This window comes from Aptenodytes forsteri, unplaced genomic scaffold, assembly GCF_000699145.1.
Source record: "Aptenodytes forsteri isolate BGI_AS27 unplaced genomic scaffold, ASM69914v1 Scaffold199, whole genome shotgun sequence".
Classification (NCBI taxonomy): Eukaryota; Metazoa; Chordata; class Aves; order Sphenisciformes; family Spheniscidae; genus Aptenodytes; species Aptenodytes forsteri.
The window spans coordinates 245,277-266,951 of NW_008795921.1; the positions used below are offsets into that span (position 1 = coordinate 245,277).

Below are 21,675 nucleotides of genomic sequence, written 5' to 3' on the forward strand. Positions count from 1 at the left end.
TTTTTTTTTTTTGTGTGTTTACATTAGAGAGGGGGGGGGGGGGGGGGCGGGCAGGTTGGAAATCACCTCAACTAACCTAAAAATCAGCATGGAAAAAGCAACTAAAAGACATGCTAGCAGAGTGGAAATTAACTACTCAGACCACCCAGCAGTGCTTTGGAGGAAGCATATAGCATCTTGGGCATTATTTAAGCCCACTCCTAGGGCAAAGACATTAAGGTTCAAGACATTACAATAATTTAGTAATTATACCCTCACACATTTTGTTAGACAATATACTACAGTAATTTGTCCAAGTAAATACCAGATACCTCCTTAACATCATCAGATTTGGAAATTGTATTTAGTTTTCTAAAAAGTTTTTCCTTTTTAAAAGGAAAATAAGGCGATCTGTACTAGATTTCATTTTGTGTCTTACAATTTTGAATATTCACTGCCTGTATGATCCATCTTCTGCCTCCATACTGGTCTACCAGATACACTAGCTCACCATAACTATGTGCTTGAACAGCACAGATGAACCATTAAAAACCTACTGTATTAAGAATTAAAAACAATAATCCATTGTTCTCAATACATGATTAAAAAAAATTACTTGCTCAATTTTGAATTTCAAATCAGTTTGATCATTTCTAGATTAAAATCCGATCACTACCTTTATTGCTTTTTTCCAGAAATGTACTTTTATATTAATTCTGCATTAAAAACATGACACACTAGTCAGCAAAAAGGAACAATGTAAACAGGAGTTATAAAGTAATGAAAGACAATAAAGTACACTAAACCTTAGAAAATCATAAACATGCTATATATAGTATGCTCTAATAAAATGGAATGCCATCTAATATTTTACAAAAGACATTTATTTTTCTAAAAAAAAATCCTAAACATACCATAACTTCCTACAGATGATAATTTTCAGAGAATTTAGAACACAACCTTTAAAAAATATACAAAAGAATACACATTAAAACACTTACAAGAAGTCTGCTGAAAGGCTAGACCTAAGAACAAATTTAACATCCACAACCTGTTTAAGTTACAGGTGCCCTCTTGGAAACAGATAACGTACCTAAGAATAGCCTTTCACCAACTCTTTTCTGAAGTTGCCACATTGTACTCTCAGGTTTATTGCACCATTCCTTCCTCTAGCTTAAAAATCGCTGAATTCTGTCCGTTACAGGACGACAGAGCAGACTCTCCCATGCTCACTCCAAATACTATCTTTGACAAGTGCTTCCAGTCCACAGGTAATCTCCTTAAAAGGACTTTTCTCAATTGTACCAGTCAACCCTAATGACCACTTTGCAAGTAATCAGGTAGGAGATATAATAAGTAATAAATATTCCTCATCATCCTCTCCAGACAACATTTGATTTAACTGCCCAAATTAACAACGAACACTACAGATAATTCTCATTAAGAATGCAAATATGATGAGACAATGTCCTGTTATCTTGTGTAAAACTACAAAAGCTTAATTCATTCGTTTCTTTTTCTGCTTCTGAAGACTACGGACTTCAGGCCTTACCATCCCAAACATCCAAAAATTCCAAATCCTACAATGCCTTTTTTCCTCTCAGATTTTAGAGAGGAAAACTCCTGCAATCACCAAAAAAACCCAACTTACTGAACATAACCGTAACGTACACCAGTTACTCTGGATTTAGACTCTTGCTTCTTTTACATTGTTGATATAGGTTATAAGTACTCAGGAAAGCCATTTTTGGACTGTTGTGCCAAGCCATACATATGTTTCACCTACTAATCAGACAATCATTTCTACGATAATTGGGCTCTGCAGGAAAAAACCCCAAAGAACAGCTCCAAGTCAACATTTTTTTTTTCACTCATTACCTGTCACTTCCAAACTAAGAAATAGATCTTATAATGATATAAAAAGGTGATCAAATGTTGGTGTTATTCTTTAGCAAACTACCTATTCAGAAACGTTACACCTTGACGAAATTATACCTCAGATAATTTATGTTTCTTTGCCTCAAGACTTCTTTAGAAATTAACAAATAACACTAACACAATTAACACTAAGATGATGCTCATCAGAATTCCCTCTTATTGTGTCTGCTTCCACAATAGAGAAGATGGAGCCAATATGCCTTTCAGTAGAAAATTATTCTAATATAGTTCAGTTCAGCACTATACTAAAAGGGAAAGAATAAAATATTTGACAGTCCAGGTTCTTTCCCAGAATATCTCACCTTCTAAACTCTCTACCTTTTCGGCCTCATTTCCGTCTTCAAAACCTTGTAAAGGTCCTAAATCTTTGTCTGGTCTTTCCTTCTCTGAAGCCACTGAATCCCGACAAACACCATCGAATTCCTTTTCGTGATCTCTGTCCAGTTTTGCTTCACTGTGTTTTGTTGATTCTTTTTGAGAGGAGATGTCAAGAGTTCTGTCTCTCTCTCTTTCAGCAGTATCAGGTAGTTGTCTGTCTCTCTCTCTGTCCAGTTCCCGTCTTTTCTCCCTCTCCCTCTCTCGCTCTCTGAGTCTCTCTCGTTCCCTGCTCCTCGGCCAGTCTTTGTCAACATCTCGGTCCCAGTCTCTCTGTCTTCCCTCTCTCCTGTCTCTCTCTCGTTCTCGATCATGTTCATGTCGATCTCGCTCCTGAAGCCTTTCCCTGCTATCAAAGGACCCAGATCTGGAATGGACCTGACGATCTGATTCGGGAGAACTTCTTCTTGAACTGTGGCTTCTTGAATCTTGACGATCTGAATAAAATATTTTAAACATATGCGTAACTACAGCATGTAAACGTAATACCCTTTTACTAGACCAAAGCATTTTAAAGATTCAGGTATGAAAATGTACTTCTCAAAAGCATCACCTTCAAATTAATAATGCCTTCAGATTGCATATAGATTTAACCTGACTTAAAAACATAAGGCATTTCTCCCACTCCCAAAAAAATTTTTAGTGGCTATTTTCTACTATGACAGAAGCCAAACTAAAGGTACATCATTTTAACTCAGAAATTTAGGCAAGGGGGGTGGGGGGAAAGAATCATCTCAAAATTCAAAATTTTCAAAACATGTCTTCTAAAAGCTAGGAATGCCTTAGCTAGCAAATGATAAATTCAGAAAAATAATTTCAGACATGTAACCATGAGGAGAACAGAGAGCCAAAGTGCTTTAGGAAGACATTTTCCTACTGATGCGATTTAAATTTTAAAAACATTTTACCCTTTTTTTACAGGAACTACATAAATAAAACAAGTCAATTGTGATTCTTTTGATTTGCAACAAAGATGATTTCCACATGCATTAGAAGTATGCCTAACAGGAACCACGACAGATTTACCACAGTGAAAATAGCTCCTGAGATGATAATGGATCTCTCTCCCAGAGAGAACAGACATTTTCATTTTGCATAGATTTCAGAATTTCCCTATTAAAATGAATGTTAATAATGAATTTAAGAATGTTATTTAGGTGATAAAACTACCTCAATGTTCTGTTAGCACAAGCATTTTCTCTTCCTACGAGTTTTTTTTGTCCTACAAATTACTTTATTCCCCAGGCAGCATGAACTGAATCTGACTGAATATTTTGGTGTAAACAAAGTGGTAATCCTGCCCACTGAGGATCAGCTTTTCAAATGCGGTAACACTTGCAGGAATCTTAATTTACTCTAGTGTTACAGTGAATGGCAGAGAGCACCTCCCTCTCCCTTCACACTAATTACAAAGGAAAAGAGTACACAGCCATGCAAGAATGATTTGGGATTTGTACCTTCGCACTTTTATATGGAATGATAGGTCAGTCTCACTAAAATGTATCTTATTACCTGAAGACGTGCTGCGACTGGGTTCCCCTCGTTTCAACTGATCAATTCTGGACTTCCGTTCCCCAGTGATTTCTAAGCTTTTCTTCTCTCTGTCCCTGTCTCTATCCCTGTCTCTAGAGCTACTGTGCAGGATCCTTTTCCGTCCAGTCTGGTCATCTCCACTGCGATGAGCTGACTCATTGGAAGGGGATCTAAGTCTGCTTGAGGCATGGCTCCGATTGCTACCAAGGCTGCTGCTGCGCTTCTGATCCACAGGTTTACGGTGTGGTCCATCGTCTATAGTAACATGAGGGACTTCCACCTTTTCGCCCCTTGTCCTGTGACTTTTTCTATGGGAGTCCTCAGTGCTTCTTTCTGGAACAACAATGTCACCACGTTCAGGAACATCTTCATCTGACCAGTCACTAAATGTTGTATCTTCTCTTTTTGGGGGGATTTCTGCCACAGCTTTCTCAGGTGGTGCTTCAACCAATTCTTCTTTTGTTACCGGGGGGGTTCTTGGGCCTTTCTTCTTTTTATGATGTGGAACAATTTCTTCATCAGAAACTTCAGAATCACCCTTGGACCTCTTCCGCTTTTTCTCTACATTTTTCTTTTTTTGACCTTTCTTGGGTGAAAAGACCTGGCTTTCCTCAGTCGTTGATTCATTAGCGTACCTTTCCACCCCACTGTCGTCATCTTTCTTCTTCTTTGTGGCCTTTTTCTGTACTTTAGACTTCTTCTTGCTGTCATCATGCATTCTATCAGAAGCATCTCTTTCTTCAGAGGGACGGCGTCCAAGATTTTCCTGAACCCTGGACCGGGAGCTTTCTGAAGCATCTGGTTGCTCTCTTTGCTTATCTGCTGAAGAAACCCTCTCTTTAAACTCTGGTTCTTCGTAACGCCGTGAACTTTCCTTTCTGTCCAATTTTCGCTCTTCTTCTTTCCAGCGACTCTGCCGCTCTTCTGTAACATGAGAGGGGCTCAGTGACCGGGATTCCTGTGGCCGCACAACCTGGCTCAGAAGTCTGTGCTTTTCATCTACAAAATGGGAAAAAGGATGTACTTGTATTGTTTAGGAAGGAGAACAGGTGAACATTTGGTTATCTTGTGCATGCCAAAAAGTGTCAGTCAAAACAAATAATCCATTATTTCAGTTACATTTCTTAAGTTTTTCTACTGCTGCAGCAGCAACAGACTATTTCCATTTTGGTAAACATGCATCTTAAACAACAGTGGAAGCCACTGTCACCCAGCAGACGTAACATATAGTGACAAAATGAAGACAAAAATGACAAACACATAGATTAAGAAAAATGGTGTTGCTTATAAAAATAAGGGGAGGAGGACACTTATAAAAGCTTGCCCCATGTTTTTTCTATTTAAGTTTGCAAGTTATTTTCTATAGGCAGAGGGTAGGTCAGATCCTGCTGCAGAGATAGCCAACTCCTACTTACTTTTATCATCTCCACTGTTGTAAGCATCACTATCAGGAGAATGCTCACGGCGACGTTTGGGTGACTGACGAGGACTTGGACTGCTTTCATTTCTGTGACGCTTCCTGCAGAACAAACATGTACAGTCAAATTTCTTCAGGATTCTTTAATGAAAACATTTAAGAACAGAGTTTATCATCAGTACAATCCCTGAAGTCTAAGCATTTCATAGAGAAAACAACACATCTAAGGATGCCAGGAAGCTTTGTAGTTTTCTAAGTTGTTACTCCGAAACTTCAAGTATGACCAGTTTTCTGATCATACTGTAAGATACCTTAAACTAAAACTCTAACACTTAAGACAACTATCTTTTTGGCAAAAAGTTATGAAAGACTATTAAGATCGGTTTTTTCCTGTGGCAATGATCCTTGCAGTGGGTTGACCCCAGCTGGCAGCTAAGCCCCCACCTAGACGTTTGCTCGCTTCTACCCCAGTGGGATGGGGGAGAGCCCGTACTAGATGATTTATAGGAGTCCACAATTCTCTCACACAAAAGCTACTAATTACTTCCAAGCAAAGCAGCCATTCAGGACAACACTGTTTTGCTTATTATTGATGGAACAATGAGAATTTTATTGTACTAAATGAAAGAAAAAAAAAAAATCAGTGCTACACACTTAAAGGAAGCACCACACCCTTACTCGGGATAATTGTTCATGCCTTCAACGGTAGCCTTCTGGTATTGAAAATTTAGTAGTGCAAAGGGTAATGTATGTTCCACAGAAATTTAACGAACAAAGTCACGAACCCTGACCTAGCTAGCTGCTATCTGACTTGCCAGGCTTCAAAAGGTACCACAGCCCGCTATTATGCTTCCAAGAATGCCTGCATTATTAAAGACAAGGCCACACAAGTACCCTTAGAAGGGAAAATAGAAGGGAAAATTACGTGGTCTGATTCAATTGTTAGTTCCTGAGTAATTCCATGATTCTGCACTAACGAAGCATCAGATTAACTTCACTAGCATAGTACTGATTTTGGGGCCACCAGTATGTGCCACACAGATGCAGGGGAGACATGGCTCAAGACGGGGCCTCTGCATAAACAGGCTATCTTCCCCCTTATGATACTCCCCTGCTTACTAACTTACTGAAATCAACAGTAAAAGACTGCCTTTTTTTTTTTCTTTTTTTTCCACCAAAGTAACATTCAGATCAACTCACTTGGATTTTCTTTCCTCATGGACATCTCTTGAACTTCTTTCTTCTCGGATATCTTCTCTCTTATCCCTGCGGTCTTCCCTTCCTTTTTCTTTGTCATCCCAGTCTCTCTGGCGGTCTCTTTCTTTATCCCTGTCCCGACCTCTCTCCCTTTCTCGTTCCCGTTCTCGCTCTCTTTCACGCTCTCGCTCCCTTTCTCGTTCCTCCCGCTCTCGCTCTCGCTCCTTCTCCCTCTCCCTCTCTCGTTCCCTTTCCCTGTCATGGTCCCTGTCTCGGTCACGCTCACGGTCCCTGTCTTTGTCCCGCTCTCTCTCCCTCTCCCGTTCCCGAGCACGATCTCGTTCCAACTCTCTTTCCTTCTCCCTCTCTCTTTCCCGGTCTCTCTCTCTTTCCCTCTCTCGGTCCCTCTCCCTTTCTCGCTCTCTCTCCCGGGCTCTTTCATCTCTCCTATCATCAGACCGATCTACCCTTCGCTCTTCTCTTCTTTCATCCCGCTCGAGGTCATCGCTTCGTCCTTGATGTCGTACCGGTGAGCTTGCTCTCTGATCTGTGAAGAGAGGCAGGTTTGATTACCAAGTGCCAAAGGGACATACACCGCTTCCACTACACTGAAAAACCCAAGAGCTTTTGTTTTGACAATCTAGATATTGGTTTGCATTAAATGAAAAGCAAGTCCCTGCAGAAACTTGGAAATTCTCTTTGGGGAGGGAAGACGACAAAAAGCAGTACTAATTTTGAAAGATTTTTTCAATATTTAGGGAGCGGGCTTTCTGTATTTTAGCCAAAAGTTACTACAAAAATTTTATTTTCTACCAGATTTTTCTGAATGGCTTCAAAAGCTAATTATACGCCTCACAGCCTAGCTATTACTATTGTATTACTCAGTGATTCAGAATCTGGTATAAGGTCTTGAAAAGCTCTGAATGACATACATATGAAAATGTAATGTTAATACTTCTGTACGAAAATTTTACTTCCTAAAACTGTTAAGAGTCAGGGGCTTTACAAGAACTCACACTATTTATAATACATAGTAAAAGTTACTGCAAAATAAGAAATAGTAGCCTGTCTCGTCACAGAAGAGATCCCTGCACAGAAATACACAACCAAATCCATGAGAAAGGGAGAGGCAAGGATGCAATACAGGAAGCAGAACTGCTGGAAGTTTCCGTACGTATTTACTGCAGAGCCTTACAGTTTTAGAAGCTGAGTTTTTCAATGGTCAGAGAGTAGATTAGAGTCATGGAGAAAACTAAATTTATATAGAAAATGACTGATCCAGAAGGACAGTGAAACCTGATTTATCTAATGGTATTTACTCTCCACTGACTTAGCTGCATTTTCTTAGTTATATTTTGGATGGTTTTTTAAATATTTCTATAAATTTTGACCACTTTATAACAATTTCTATGCTGATGTTAGTAGTATTTGAATCACAACAAATCAATAAAACTGTTTTTCCACAATATATATTAAAATCACTATATAAAAGAGAAAAAAAATGGCGCAAATAGAGGTTGGTATTTTTCGGTCCATTACTCAGGGGCTGAGAGTGCACTTCACTGTAAATTGAGACAATGTCCACCAGGGGCGAGCAGGCAGAGTTTGAACAGGACTAAATCAATAACACATGCATTTCCATCAGTTTAATCAATTTTCATCTCTGAGTGAAGTAACCATGACTTAATGATCCCCTGTTACCAGGTAAAATTAAAAGCAAACTTGAGTGACATTTCTGCCATGGATGTAACACTACTTTTTTAAAAAGGCAAATCATCAGTCCATGAACAGGTTTCACATTCTTTTAACAGCGCCTACAACGTTATAATACGATTTACTGTGCATGCTAAGTATTAGACTTTATACAGAAGTTCTGTAACTCCTGTTTGTTATGTCAGTTTTGGTGACAAAACATCTACATGAAACTCTTAGATGAATCAAGATACTGATGCGTATTAGACAATTAAATGTGGATAGTCAGCATTTCTTACGTGATTTCATTATTTGAAGTGCTGTTCCAGTGGTTGTTTGGAACACCTATATATTTGCCTTAGTTGAACAAAGACAGCCCAAATTTGCAAGCTTACATTTTACAATTGTACTAAAAAGATTCCTTACATATCATAGAACTAAGTACCAACCAAAAATCTATCACCATTTTTCTCTGAATGACAAATGTTAAAACTGTGGTCTAATTAAGTAAACTATGTCTTGAATTGTAACTCTGAGGAGGATTTACTATTACAAAAAGCAATCTAAATTTTTAAGGAAGGAAACAACAAATCTTATCTCCATTCAAGCTCTTTACATTTCCCCCCCAAAGGGAAACACAACCCATTCAAAGCAACTTCCCTTCTAGAAAAATTTATTTTGTTGTGACGACATATTTTTACTTCTAAGGGAATTTTTCTGTTGTTTTTTTTTTTAAATGTTTTTCTTAATAAATTAAGAACTCTGAAAAGCACAAATTACATCATTATATATCTAGGATTTATTGGGGGTGAGGAGGTGGAAGAGATGAAAGCTAGTCTGCAAAAGCCAACCCCCCAGGACACATTCAGACTGCAGGATTTTTCAGCTGACAAGAAAAAGGAAGTCTGGAGATTAGGTTTGTTGAAATCCTGCCTTGAAGATGAGACAGAATCTAAAGCAGAACCTGTCACAAGAACAAGCAAGAATAGATTCATTTCAATGGACCAAAAAGCACCTCGTAAAGTAACATACAAAACATCTCTGAAAAACTGAAGTTAAACAACAGCTAGAACATATCTGCCACTTCCAAATCAAAACTCAAGATAGGAAAAATTTATTCTTCACAGCTCCTCATTTCATTTCCATGCTGTTTTCACTTGCCTGACTCCTCCTGTTATCTTAATTGGTGATCAATACAAATATTTTCCAGAGTGAAAGTTGGTACTAAGTTCCTTAGAGACAACACAGTACTCTTTCAGGTGCACAAGTGTGACATCTTGCATACTATGACTAAAAGAACAGTCTTGCGTACTCTATGATCACTGGTATCTGTACCAACACTTACTAGCCAATTATTATTGACCACAACAAAGCATTCATCAATATTAAATTCCCCAGGCAATAAATATTTGAATTAATCATAAATTTAAACTGTCACTTGCTTTAGTAGTAAATAGTCAGTAAGTCAGTCAGTCTAGTAGTCAGGCCTCCCCCAGTACACACTCAAGTAATTTACAGTGCAACAGTGCTATGTTTCTATACAGACAAGCAGAACCAGTAATGAAATGCAGCCATGACTCTAAGCTTACATGTGTATGTACTTGAAGTGGAGAAGGAGGTGAAGAGGAGGAAAAAACATTTTACACTGAAGTTGTACAATGAAATCTCTTAAAGAAGTTTAGTTTGTTTAAAGACTATTTGGATGAATAACAGAAGGTGCCAAAATCTAGCCATAGAAGGGGGAAAGGGCATAGCATTCATGCATACACTGCCAATGAGAGATCTTACTACAGAAGTTAACTTACATCAAGGATAGGACTAGTGTCAGTGTGCCGTGTCAAATGAGTTATTTATGAATTAGTGTTACAGGGGTGGAACAAGGAAAAAAAAAAAGGAGGGAGCGAGAAACATACATTCACATTTGAGTACATATGTATGTGTAAAAATCTACATCAAAATACCTCTTTCTCTGTTGTCACGCCTGTCCCGTTCACCATGTCTTCTTTCAAAGGAGGAATCCCTTGCTTGTTCTCGACTATCATAGCGATCCCGATCAGGGTAGCTACTCCTTGATTCCCAGCTGTCATGGTAGTTTCCACTACTGCTGTGACCATCAACCTGGGATCCTCTAGTCCCCCGACTTCCTAACAGAGACGTATCAATATAAAAGATGAGTTTCCACATGTAAGGAAATCCACTGATATTTTACACCAACTAAAGTAGTAACTTTTAATAAACTGAATTAACTATTCACGGAAATAGAAATTGTAGCGTCAAACTCTATTTAACCAACAGCTCTCAAATTTCACAATTTAAATGTAAAGTTGTTATTTTCAAACTGCAAACTCAAGACTTTCTAAATTGCCATCCCCTGGTCACAGCATGAGGTCTCCTGACTAGGAATATAACAGTCCAAAAGCCAGTTCACATTTGCTCCGAGTAGGATGTAAACTTATAGACCGCACAGCAGGCATAAGCAGAGAAAGTAGAGATAATTTTTCCTGTAAAAATTGTATGGCATTTTCCTAATGAAAATGTCACAATAAGTCTGAGAAAGCCAAAATATATTTACTATAGATGATTAAAAGGTGTTAAGTGAAGTTGTTCTACAAAGTGCATCAGGCTTTCAAAAATACTGCCAAAGGTTAAAATCCCGGTTTTTTTAGGTCAACCAAGAAGGGTGGGGCAGGGAGATGAAAGACAGTTTTCAGGTACCTAAGACATGCAGTTGCTTTTGAGAGAAAACAAAAACACTGCTGCCCCGTACTTTGAGACACACTGCCCCCAACAAATCTTCCACTACGCATCAGCCTCTTACTTGTGTTTGTAACCCATGGGAAAACCTAAGGTTGCAGAAACATTAAATAGAGTGGTATAAGGGTTAAGGTTTGTTTTAAAATGGGATGGCAGAATACCAATGTTATGCCACTTTAATGAATGGAGAACACAGAAATGCTATAAATTTAAGCAACTGTTCTAATTTAACGACTGTTCTAATTTAACGACAATAGAATAGAACATAGCTTTAAAAGCATGAACTGTTTGGCAGCACTTCCATATCAAATATCAAACAACACAGTATGAATATCAATATTCAATCTCCAATGACAGGGACACTTATTAATTTTTTAAAATCACACAATACCCTTGTCAGATAATTCTGGACCTCTGCCTCGACTTCTGCCAGTTCTATCACTTCTGCTCTCATTTCTGGAGTCACTTCTGGAGTCATTCCTTGTTTCAGCACGAGAGCTCTCCTCTCTGCCATGGGATCTTCCATAGCTGCGCGAGTCCTCCTGGTACTGGTCATCCTTTTTATGGGCATCGCGACTCTCTCTGTCTCTATAATCATGGGAATCTCGTGTGGAGCGTGAGTCTCTCTGATCACGACTATCTTTGGTATCTCTGCTATAATCCCTCGTATCTCTGGAGTCTCGAGTGTCTCTGGATTCCCTTGGCTCCCTCCGATCTCTGTTGTCTCTTGTCTCCCTCCGATCTCTTCCATCACGAGACTCTCTGTCATCTCTATGATCCCTGGAGGTACTCTGCTCCTGGTCATAATCACGATCATCTCTTGTTTCTCTTTCTTTTTCCCTTTTCCCTCTAGTTTCTGTAAAATGTTTAAAAGAATGTTATACACCTAGCTTAATTAGAGCAAGCAAAAATTTAACACACAAATAACACTAAAATAATACAGTCAAAACATACTTCTGACATACACACAGAAAATAAAAATTAATATGTAAGTAGGAGAAGATCATGTTGGGTGTCTACCTATGCATTCAGTAAACTTTAAAGATCTTTTTGTGAATGTGAATCTGTACTTTACAAATATTTACCTATTCAATAGACAATAAGTATAATAAAAATAAATTTCAAACATATTAGGGAGCAAGCACACTTCAATAATTTTAAGGTAGGATCACTTCTCCTCCAATCATAGATTCCTTTTTTTCCTCCACACATACATATTTTCAGGAAATTTGTGCTATGTTTAGACCCACTTGCTTTTAAGACCTCAATGCCCTCCTAAAGTCTTTTTTTTTTTTTTTTTTTTAAATTACGTATTTATAATGTTACTGCTACAGCAAGGTAAGTTTACAGCCAGTCTAAAAAAAAGCTGACATGTACTCTTTGTAATCTGTCTCTTGAGAGAAACAGCATATTTGCCCATCACAAATTGCTCAACCAGCTTTACAGATTTCCAGAGGGAATGACGCTTTCTTTGCACACACCTCACAATGTCAATTAAAAAGACAATAGACAGAGCAATCAGTGAGGACTGGATTAGCATTTGGGCACCTCACAGAAAAGAGTAATAGTTACTTACAGGTATCCTGCCGTCACTCAGCTGATCCACTAGTATATGCCTGATACCAAGAGAAGATCACTTACCTACTGACACCACCACTGCGTTACACAAGAAACACCTAGACAGATGCCTACAGGAATTTTACAGTCAGATGAGCCTACATAAGCAGTCCTATCAGGAATACCCCATTGCATAGTCCCTGAAAACAGCACCACCAGCACAGGAATGACAGTACAGCCAGTATTTTCTTCACCCCTAGCCACTGGGATAGGTGCAGACAATGCCACAATTTGAAAAATCAAGTTTCAAAATGCAATTTCCAAACAAAAATTATTCTGAAGTGCTATTTTTCATTCATACCATCCCGCCTTTCGTGGCGCCTATCATGAGACTGTGAAGTCCGATCACGATCATGTCTTCCCTTTTCTCTTCCAGGAGATCGGTGTCTCGAAGGGCTTCGCTTCCTCTGAGGAGAAGAGGAAGAGTGTGGGGGATAGGGAGAAGATGATCGCCTTGCAGGCGGGGAAGCTGTCCTTTGATAGGATGGAGAAGGAGTTCTTTTGCGGTGTGGGGAAGGAGAATGTCTTTGAACGGAGGAGCCTGACTGTGATGAAGAGGAGTGATGTCTGGAGGATATGGGAGAATGATGCTGACCTGATGGGGAAGCAGACCTGCAAGGAAGAGTTAGAATAGGCACACATATAATACCTTGATTTGAAAGGTTCTTACTATACCCTACAAAAAAGAGTGATTAAAATAATTTGTGCATTCTCCACCCTCTGTCTGCTGAAAATAAGTGCTGTTTCTATAAAACATCAAACTAGTCTTCCCTCAAGGGTACCAAGGATATCCTTTCAAAGTATGCTTATCTTTAAATGGTTATAGTTTATTTAATATCCAAGAACAAGTTGTCCAATCAAAATTATATTACACAGCTACCAGAATGCTTTCCTGGGGGAAGGGAGGGAGGAGTCAGAAAAAAACCATGATCTTCTCCCCCACCCACAAACCAAGAACAATTGTTTTCTTCCATATAAAATGCTTTTTGGAGTTCATGGTAAAATTAGGCAGATAACTTTTACACAGTGTTACCTAAGGGGAATTTTCCTTCTTTTGCTTCCGACAGCATTCAGTTTTTTAGAAAGCATCAGTGTCTCCTTCTTGTGCACTTTTAGCTTCTTTTTTTTTATTGTAAGCATTGATCTTTAAACAATTTAGGCCTGGATCCTGAAAACCCATATGCATATCTACTTAAAATTTTAGCATACGTGAATGTTTACACCAAACAGGGAAAACTCATATCTAATAGAAGAAGAAAAAGTATACAAAGTGTCTCAAGTGTTTGAGGCACACGCATACCCACAACAGACACATACAAACAAGTCATCAAACCAACAGAGGAAGTTTCTAAACTAGAACTATTCATGGAAATAAAATCCATGCAATTGACTTCCCACCTGCGAGAGGGTGAGAAGTTATGTTTGTGAGTGGTTGACTTGGCTGGAGCTCGGGACGTTTGTCTTCGCCTTGCAGCAGGTGGCGAATACTCCCTGGAAGGGGAAGAATTACTGCCAGAATGATCTGCAGGACTAGGAGAACGCTTCTGTCTATGGGAGCTTTCAGAGGGATCCCTGGGAATCATAAACAGCAGCATGTTTAACAGGTATAATATGGCATTAGTACATTTCTAAGAAATTACAAGCAACTCCAAGACAGATCCTGTGCTTACAAGATCAAGAACTATCTTATAGAATCATTTGTTCCATCTATAATTTCATATATGAAATTACCTTAAGCTAGCAAAACTCAAGAATGCAAGGTATGCACTAAATTTCTTGCTAATCACTGGACTGTAAAATACAAAACTAGAATATGGTAAAACCAAAAATATATTCTTGTAATTTTACCTAATATTTCATGTGGCGGTGAAACAGAATTCCTATCAATGGAGAATTATCTTGCTACCCCATTTAAAAATTTCTGTAATGTCAGAACTTTATTTAAGAAGTCTCAAGCTCACAGACACTTTCAAACACTAATCATAGTTGCAAATGAATGAAAGAGATCTGTCAGAACCTTCAACTATTTCACTTACTGTACATCATGAAGATTTGACATTATTTCTTAATTTTTATTATTTAGGAAAAAAAAGACAAAAATCCAACACTGAAATAAAAGGCTGTAGTCACCACAGCAATACCTGATTATAGTACAACAATAAGCCAAGTACTCTCTTGATCCTTTCAGCGCTACCTAGAATGTTCTTTTCTACTGCTTATGACCTCCTTCCAGTAATGGAGTGTGCAAGCATGAGGGAAGTAATATACTTTAAAGTAAGAATGGTGTAATTTATTTAATCAATTAAAAATACACAATTCACTGGTCTTCCACTCCTTAGTCTTTGCTATGCCAGTTACAAAGTAAACACTTAACGAACATGATCCCTATTTTCATCAAAGGAATACAGAACTTAAAAATGCAGATGTATTTTTCAACTTAAATGGAAACCTATGCTTCAGAAAATAACAGGAATGGTCATATTAGTCCACCATTTGAGATATATATATGCAAAAGTGAAGTAATTCTAAAATCGCAGCAGTCTGACTATTTCAGAAATACTTTTAACCTACTGAAGATTAGAGAGAGTTTAAACGTGCCACTGCCAATTTAGAAAGATATTAGTCCTCTAAGATTTCAGAAGAGCAGGCAAGCGGACAAGTGAACGACTTTGATAAAGATTTTGGCAAGTGAATTGCTCCATTGGTGAAGGTCCAACTTCCTGAAAAGTAATGAATCTTTCAAAAGGGCATTTTTCAGAAACAATAAGTTATGTAATTAAAACCTACCAATCTGTTAGTTATAGTCTCTCAATCCATCTATATAATGCACTTAAAATATTTAATGAGTACTGAAAAGGTTGTTGGCCAAGCAGGTATAAATCCCTTATTATTCAGTGTTCTATAAAAGATAACTTTAAAAGCAAGGTTACATTAATGTTAAAAGCTAATAACGCAACATAACTTACCTCTGCTTCTCTTTTTTCTCCTTGTGCCTTTCAAAGTCACGCCCTCTCTCTTTCACCTCCCTTGCCTTTTCTTCTAAACGTTCTTTCGCTTTATGTTTTTCTTTGTGTTTTTTCGCCAGAGGAGTTTCCTCTTGTACCGGAGGAGGAGGACTAGGGGTCCGAGGACCTTTCTTTTTACTCTGGTTACTTTTAGAACTCCTAGAGATAAATTGACAGGGGAGGGCAGAAGAAATGAAGGACTGCCAACTATTTCAAATAATGATTTCTCAGATGTTGGCAGGAAAGTTATAACGTAACGGGCCTTGAAGCTTTTAGGATAGGATTCACCACTCCATTAGCAAGCAGCATTCAATAACTGTACTTGACTGAAGGGTGAATGCAGATGGTAAAAATTCACGTTGAGCTCTTCCATTTATAACCTTTATTTCTGAAGCAAGTGAACGAAAATAGGAATTGCTCCCATGGAGACAGAACCAGTTTTCAATGCTCTTGCATGAACTGCACACATCATAGGACCAGACCTCTGTAGAGTATCTTTTCTGTTTAGACTCCCATCTCTGCAATGCAATATCCTGATCACATACACAAAATGACTTGAACAACTCACGTCTTTGATTTAATGTTAACTACCTGACACAGGATAAAGCCTTCAAGTATTTTTGAATATGCATCTCATAATATGAAATAGTATATATTTTCCCATATAAACTACCAGTGACATAAACCCTACAAACTAGGTATCACTGCATACTGAATGTCAGTAGCATACTAGCCCGTGCTGTACATTCTCATAGCAGAAACAACATTGTTTTGTCCCTATTTTAAAGGGGATTTTTGCTTAGCAAATACAGATGTGTCTGCTTGCACTGCTGCAGTAATTTCTTTCCTATCTAAAAGCTGCAAACAGTGACTCAAAAGGTCCTGCAGCAATCAAGCACTTAGAAACAGGTTTTGGAGATTGACTTTTTGTGGTAAAGCGCCCAGTTTGAACTTCCTGTGATTTTCACATACTTTGTCCTTACTTTTTTCCCCTCCCCCACACATCCCCCACTTCTTTTCCCCTCCTGAATTCTGAGAAATTCCCTGCCTTGAAAGTCAAACATTATTTCTTGAACAGCAATATGCAATACCAACAGAATGTGCAGTTGGTCAAATTTTAAACATTTCACTTCAGTCTAGAGGAGCTACTTCACAGGCTGCAAGATCTCAAGTAAAACTGCTTCCCACTTTTTAATGGTTTGTATTTCCTTATCACCTCCCAAAGACTCTGGACATTCAAAGCTAAAAGACCTGCTTGTAAACCATGAAATTAATCAACTGACAACTACATGCATATAACAATTTTCTGCATAAGATGATTCACAGTGCACAATTTAGAGACCTTCCCCTAAAGTTACATAATCAGAAGTCCTGAAAGCAAGGAAAATGAAAAACCATATTAATTATGAAAACCCCAGTAATAAAAATCAGCGTGGTTCTGTGTTCTCACTTTCTCGCAAGATGCATCTACATACTGACCTCTGCTGATCCAAAAGTGGGGAAGATACAGCAGATGCTTTCTTCTCTTTCTTACTAGCCGAAGATGATGATTTGGGACTGGATCTTCGTTTTGGAGATTTGCTAGACTTTCTTGGTGATGGCGATGGCGATAACTTAGATCTAACCACCTCTGGAGAAATCTTGAGGAAAAGAATATTAACTGATAAGGTACTGATGCTCAAAAGCTTACCTGTATGCTGATATATGTGTCAAAATGTAAATTCAGTAACAGTCTACATCTGAGATCTTAATCATGTACACATCTACCTCAAATAAACTAACTACATCATTTTCAAACACCATAAAAGGAAGACAACAGGAAAAGGATGGGGGAAGAGAAGATAATGCACTCTTAGTTACAGTTTTTGTAATGTATTACAAAGTTTAAAATCAGTACGTACCCAGTTAGCACTCAAGTTTGTCTGACAAAGAAAGACCTCCTTTCAGGTCTGGGGGTTTTTTAATTATTTTTATTTTTTTTAAATCTTCCCCAAAATTTTAGGGTTTCTAACACTTACAACTTTGCCTCTGTCACTCTAATTTACTCTTACTCTAATTTACTAATTTACTCTTTACTCTAATTTACTACAAGACATGTTGGAAAAGGAGCTTGGCAAATGCCTTGTGTTTTCTTCTACGTGTCTTCTCTGTTAAAGGTCTTACTAGTTTTGTATCATTAAAATGCATTAAATCCTACTCATTTAATAGCTAACTTCATAAAGCAGAAAACTTGGTTATGGTGCTGGATGACTGACCAGATACTTATAAGTAATATCCAAGTCATATACTAAGTTATACACGCACTAGTTATTTACTACTGTGTAACACAATAGTGCACTTGTAGCCCAGGAAGCTCAAGTCTTCCAGGAAACAATTAGAAGCCTATAAAGTGGCTTATTTTTTTAATTTCACTTTTACGTAATACAAACCTCTTTTTTAATGACTATTTCCTCTCGTTTCTCCATGTTTTCCTGTTCCAACTTCATGAGTTCTCTCTGAATCTTTTGGCGCTTCATTTCCAAAGACAGCTCATGATCATAATCATAATTAACATCTCCATTATCAGAGTCTTTATTTAAAAAAAAGTAAATACATTAGTAAACAATTACATATGAAATAAATAATAATATTTAGCATACTGGATGCCAAGCATAAATATTTCCTTGACTTTTAAGCACTGCATGAATGGGTCAATGAAGCTAAGCCAGATCTCTTCTCCAATTATGTGTGTAAACCTGAAGTAAGGCCAGTTAGTTCCATACAACTTGCAGTTAAATTCTTAAACGTCATTAAAAAAACCCCTTTAACTTATTTCAGAGACTTGCATCAATTATTAAGATGAGATAGCAAGGGAAACCCCAGTAAACATTTATTTATATTTAAATAACAAAAAAAAAAAATTAAGAGTGTGTCTTCAGAAAGACAAAAAATATATAGAGCATTACTTAATTGGGAAATCTCACATGAAACGGATTTAAATAGTGATGCATGACACTTGAGGATTTTGTTTAATAGAGTATCCCACAAATCAATTGATACACTTATTTAATTACATCTACAAATTGATTTTAAAGTAAAAGAAGAGGTCTGTATGACCTCTTTCACTGGATAAATGCACACTTCAAGAGTTTATTTCTGATTTTTAAAGCATTATTACTCTTTGGTTTTCACATCAGAAAAGGTGCTATTTCTCTCACTTTTCTGTTAAGTCATGGCTAGTTAATAACATATGCTTCAAGCCTTGCAACTGAAATCTTACTGAAAATTAAAGCAGTTTTACTCACTCTGTTTACATTTCTTATTTTGTTTATGGCTATTTAAGTCTAATGCTCAAAAAGCACTTAGGAAAATAACTGTCAGAGAAAAGATAACTTCATTAAAAAGTCATTAGCTTTCACTCCCCTTGCTACACACAGGAACTATATAAAAGGTTTTGCAATAACTACACTCAGTCTACAAATTCCCTTCATGTGTCATGAATGCATGGGAACAGCTTATAGTGAGGTGCAGTTCCTAACAGTATAGGTTCTTTCCCAGTCCATCTGTCTGCTTATATAGCACTCACTAGAACTTAACAGACAGTAATTCTACTTCATCCACATAACTATGATCAACACTATTTTGAAAAAATAATCATTCTCAAGCTGAAAGCCTCAGTGTCTAAGACTTAAGACATTCATACTATAAATTTATATAGAACTTGAGGTTTTTATGTTCCAAGCTTTTTTGACTTAGATTCTATTTCCATGCATACATGTCATAGGTCAATGTTTCTTAAATCATGCCAAAAACAAAATTTAGAAAGGAGTGAAAATATATTATGGCTACTTTTCTATTCATGTATTATGCTTAAGACACAGCAAAACAATATTTGCAGCACTTACAGCATATACTATAGAAAAGCTACCTACTTAATGAAATTTACAGAGGAGCTCCATCCCACAAACAACTTGTAATATACTTTATTGCAAATACATTCGTTATAATCTGAATTCACTCAGAATGGATCAGGATTCCCATCTTCTCTTGCAATACTGTAACTACTTCTGAAACACTGACACTTACAAAACTACATGAACACCACAGTTCATTAGAAGCTGCTATAATTTCACTGTTAGGTGAACTTGGTGTCTAACAAAAGTGAAACTCAGGAGACAGAGGAGAAAACAAAGAGTCTTTTCCTCAACTGTCCACATATTAAACGGACAAGTATTATCAACAAGGACAACGAAATCACCTTTTAACCATTAAAAAAAAAAACCCCAAACCCCACCCAAACAAAAACGACTACAGAAGGTAATGCAAGACACTTAGCACTCTTCGAGTGTTTTCAGAATATAAATAGTTCACCGATTGCTACCTTCAGCTGTTGTTATACTGATTCTAATGGAGCCCTTGTTAATGAGACAGTTCACACCATTACGAATTATGCAACAAAAACCTGCTGACTTTTGAATTCAAAGGAATTATGCTGTCTCCTCAAACTGACCAGGTTCAAAATTACTTTGAATTTAACTTGGATTCAACTAGCAATCTAAATGTGAAAGGTTCTGCCGTGAAGTAGCCTATGGCCAAGTTCCTTGTTGTCCGAGTCGTCAAAACAGAAAAAAGGAAAAAAAAAAAAAAAAAGCATGTGTTTTTAAAATAAGTTGGTTTTACTGTTGTAGCAGTCTAACTCAGATTGCTTCTTTGCTCTCCTCCAAAAATAAACATTAATGGCTACTGCATAAAAGTATTCTGCTTTACATACAGCCCAGTAACGTTGCAATTCTTTGAGCTGTAGGGGGACCATCAGTTTAATTATACTTACCTTCTCTATTTGTTTCCCAATCCCCATTTTCCTCTTCACTTTCTGGTGTTCTCTCCTTTGTAATTTTGATATCCTCCTTTTCTCTATGTCTTCCTCGTGAAGACTCTTTCTATAAAGGGAAAAATGCCGCATTAGAGTAAACAACTTAATTTTAAAAGAAGCCTGAAGAAGCAGGTATATTTTACATGGTATTTTGGCTGGGTTTTTTTTATCGTACAAAAAGCATTTTCCCCTTTAGCCTGTTGAACAAATACCTTCTTAAATAAGCAGAGACTCCACAGGCAACATGTTCTAATGCAATTTCATATAATCAGTATGCAAATAGCAGATGGGGAAAAGAGAAGAAAGGATTCATAAAATAAGAAGGTTTAAAGGCAGAGCAAGATTCAAGCATGTATCAGAGAATAAAGTTTAAAACAGGAACCGAAAGAACAGATCAGGTTCTTAAGACCAGAAGTTCAATGAACATTTAAAGAGTATAATTTTAACAGCTTGAGTAAGATTTCTCAGCTGTAAATAAGAATATTTATATGCAAGGCAGATGAGCCTCAGAAGCTGAACCATTTAACTCTCCAGAGGATGAAGCGTGTGTGTGTGGGAGATGATAAAATAAAAAAAACAGAGACCCTTGGCTGGCAGAAAGAAGGGGGAAAAAGTCTAAAGCAACACACTGGAATCAAGTTTTGTTGATAGCTTTATATTTGAACTTTCACTGGCCCCAAGTTATCAAACAAGTCTAACTATTGCAGTAGCACCCATTTTGCATGTGGCAGATAGTCCTGTGGACAACCTAAGGAAGCCAGAGACTATTCTCACAGGAAAGAAGATAATTTCAAAAGGCAACTGAACCTGTGCTGCTCTTCTCCCCCTGCTAAATTCCAGTAGTAAAGCTGCGCAGTTGCATCACTGCCTCTGCTGAATTGACATTCTCTAAATAATCTACCTGGGCTCAAGTGGAGTACAGGACAAAGTTTTTTCACTATTTGCAAAAAAAGAACATTCAAGCTTACAAGTATCTCAGGTTAATTTATTAAGTAGAAAACCAGAAAGAGCAAATAATGAAAGTCTGTCCCATATCCCTTTTGTTCTCACCTCTCATAGTGCCTTCTTTTGTCTTTTGGGGATTCTTCAGTGTTGGTATGTAGGAACTTTTGTTTTTATGCCAAGAAAAGGAGATGCCTGAGAATTTCACTAGCTATTCCTTATTAAGACTTAGATCTTGACTTAATTTAAACCCTTAACATTACCTTAGAAACACAGTAAGGAAATAATATAACATTGTGGCTAGTCACTCCCAAGTGTGGATAGTCACTTCCAAGTGAGTAAAAGTCAACTATTCCTTTTTATTCACTAACAAT

The 21,675-nt window shown here is 37.5% G+C and overlaps 1 protein-coding gene across 3 annotated transcripts in view; it reads right to left on the reverse strand.

Annotated features, from left to right (window-relative positions):
* The window catches only part of ZC3H13 (zinc finger CCCH-type containing 13), a 42,137-nt gene that overhangs the window by 8,807 nt on the left and 11,655 nt on the right, over positions 1 to 21,675 (reverse strand). For 2 of the 3 annotated variants that reach the window (XM_009284896.2, XM_009284897.2), the window contains exons 4-15: positions 20,318 to 20,426; positions 17,937 to 18,076; positions 16,987 to 17,147; positions 15,469 to 15,666; positions 13,901 to 14,074; positions 12,804 to 13,114; positions 11,277 to 11,741; positions 10,093 to 10,275; positions 6,443 to 6,986; positions 5,241 to 5,344; positions 3,805 to 4,824; positions 2,220 to 2,729 (exon numbers count right to left, since the gene is read on the reverse strand). In XM_009284896.2, the coding sequence (XP_009283171.1) occupies positions 2,220 to 2,729; positions 3,805 to 4,824; positions 5,241 to 5,344; positions 6,443 to 6,986; positions 10,093 to 10,275; positions 11,277 to 11,741; positions 12,804 to 13,114; positions 13,901 to 14,074; positions 15,469 to 15,666; positions 16,987 to 17,147; positions 17,937 to 18,076; positions 20,318 to 20,426 (3,919 nt within the window). The remainder of the gene's footprint in view (positions 1 to 2,219; positions 2,730 to 3,804; positions 4,825 to 5,240; positions 5,345 to 6,442; positions 6,987 to 10,092; positions 10,276 to 11,276; positions 11,742 to 12,803; positions 13,115 to 13,900; positions 14,075 to 15,468; positions 15,667 to 16,986; positions 17,148 to 17,936; positions 18,077 to 20,317; positions 20,427 to 21,675) is intronic. The other variant, XM_009284899.2, reaches the window with a different exon arrangement.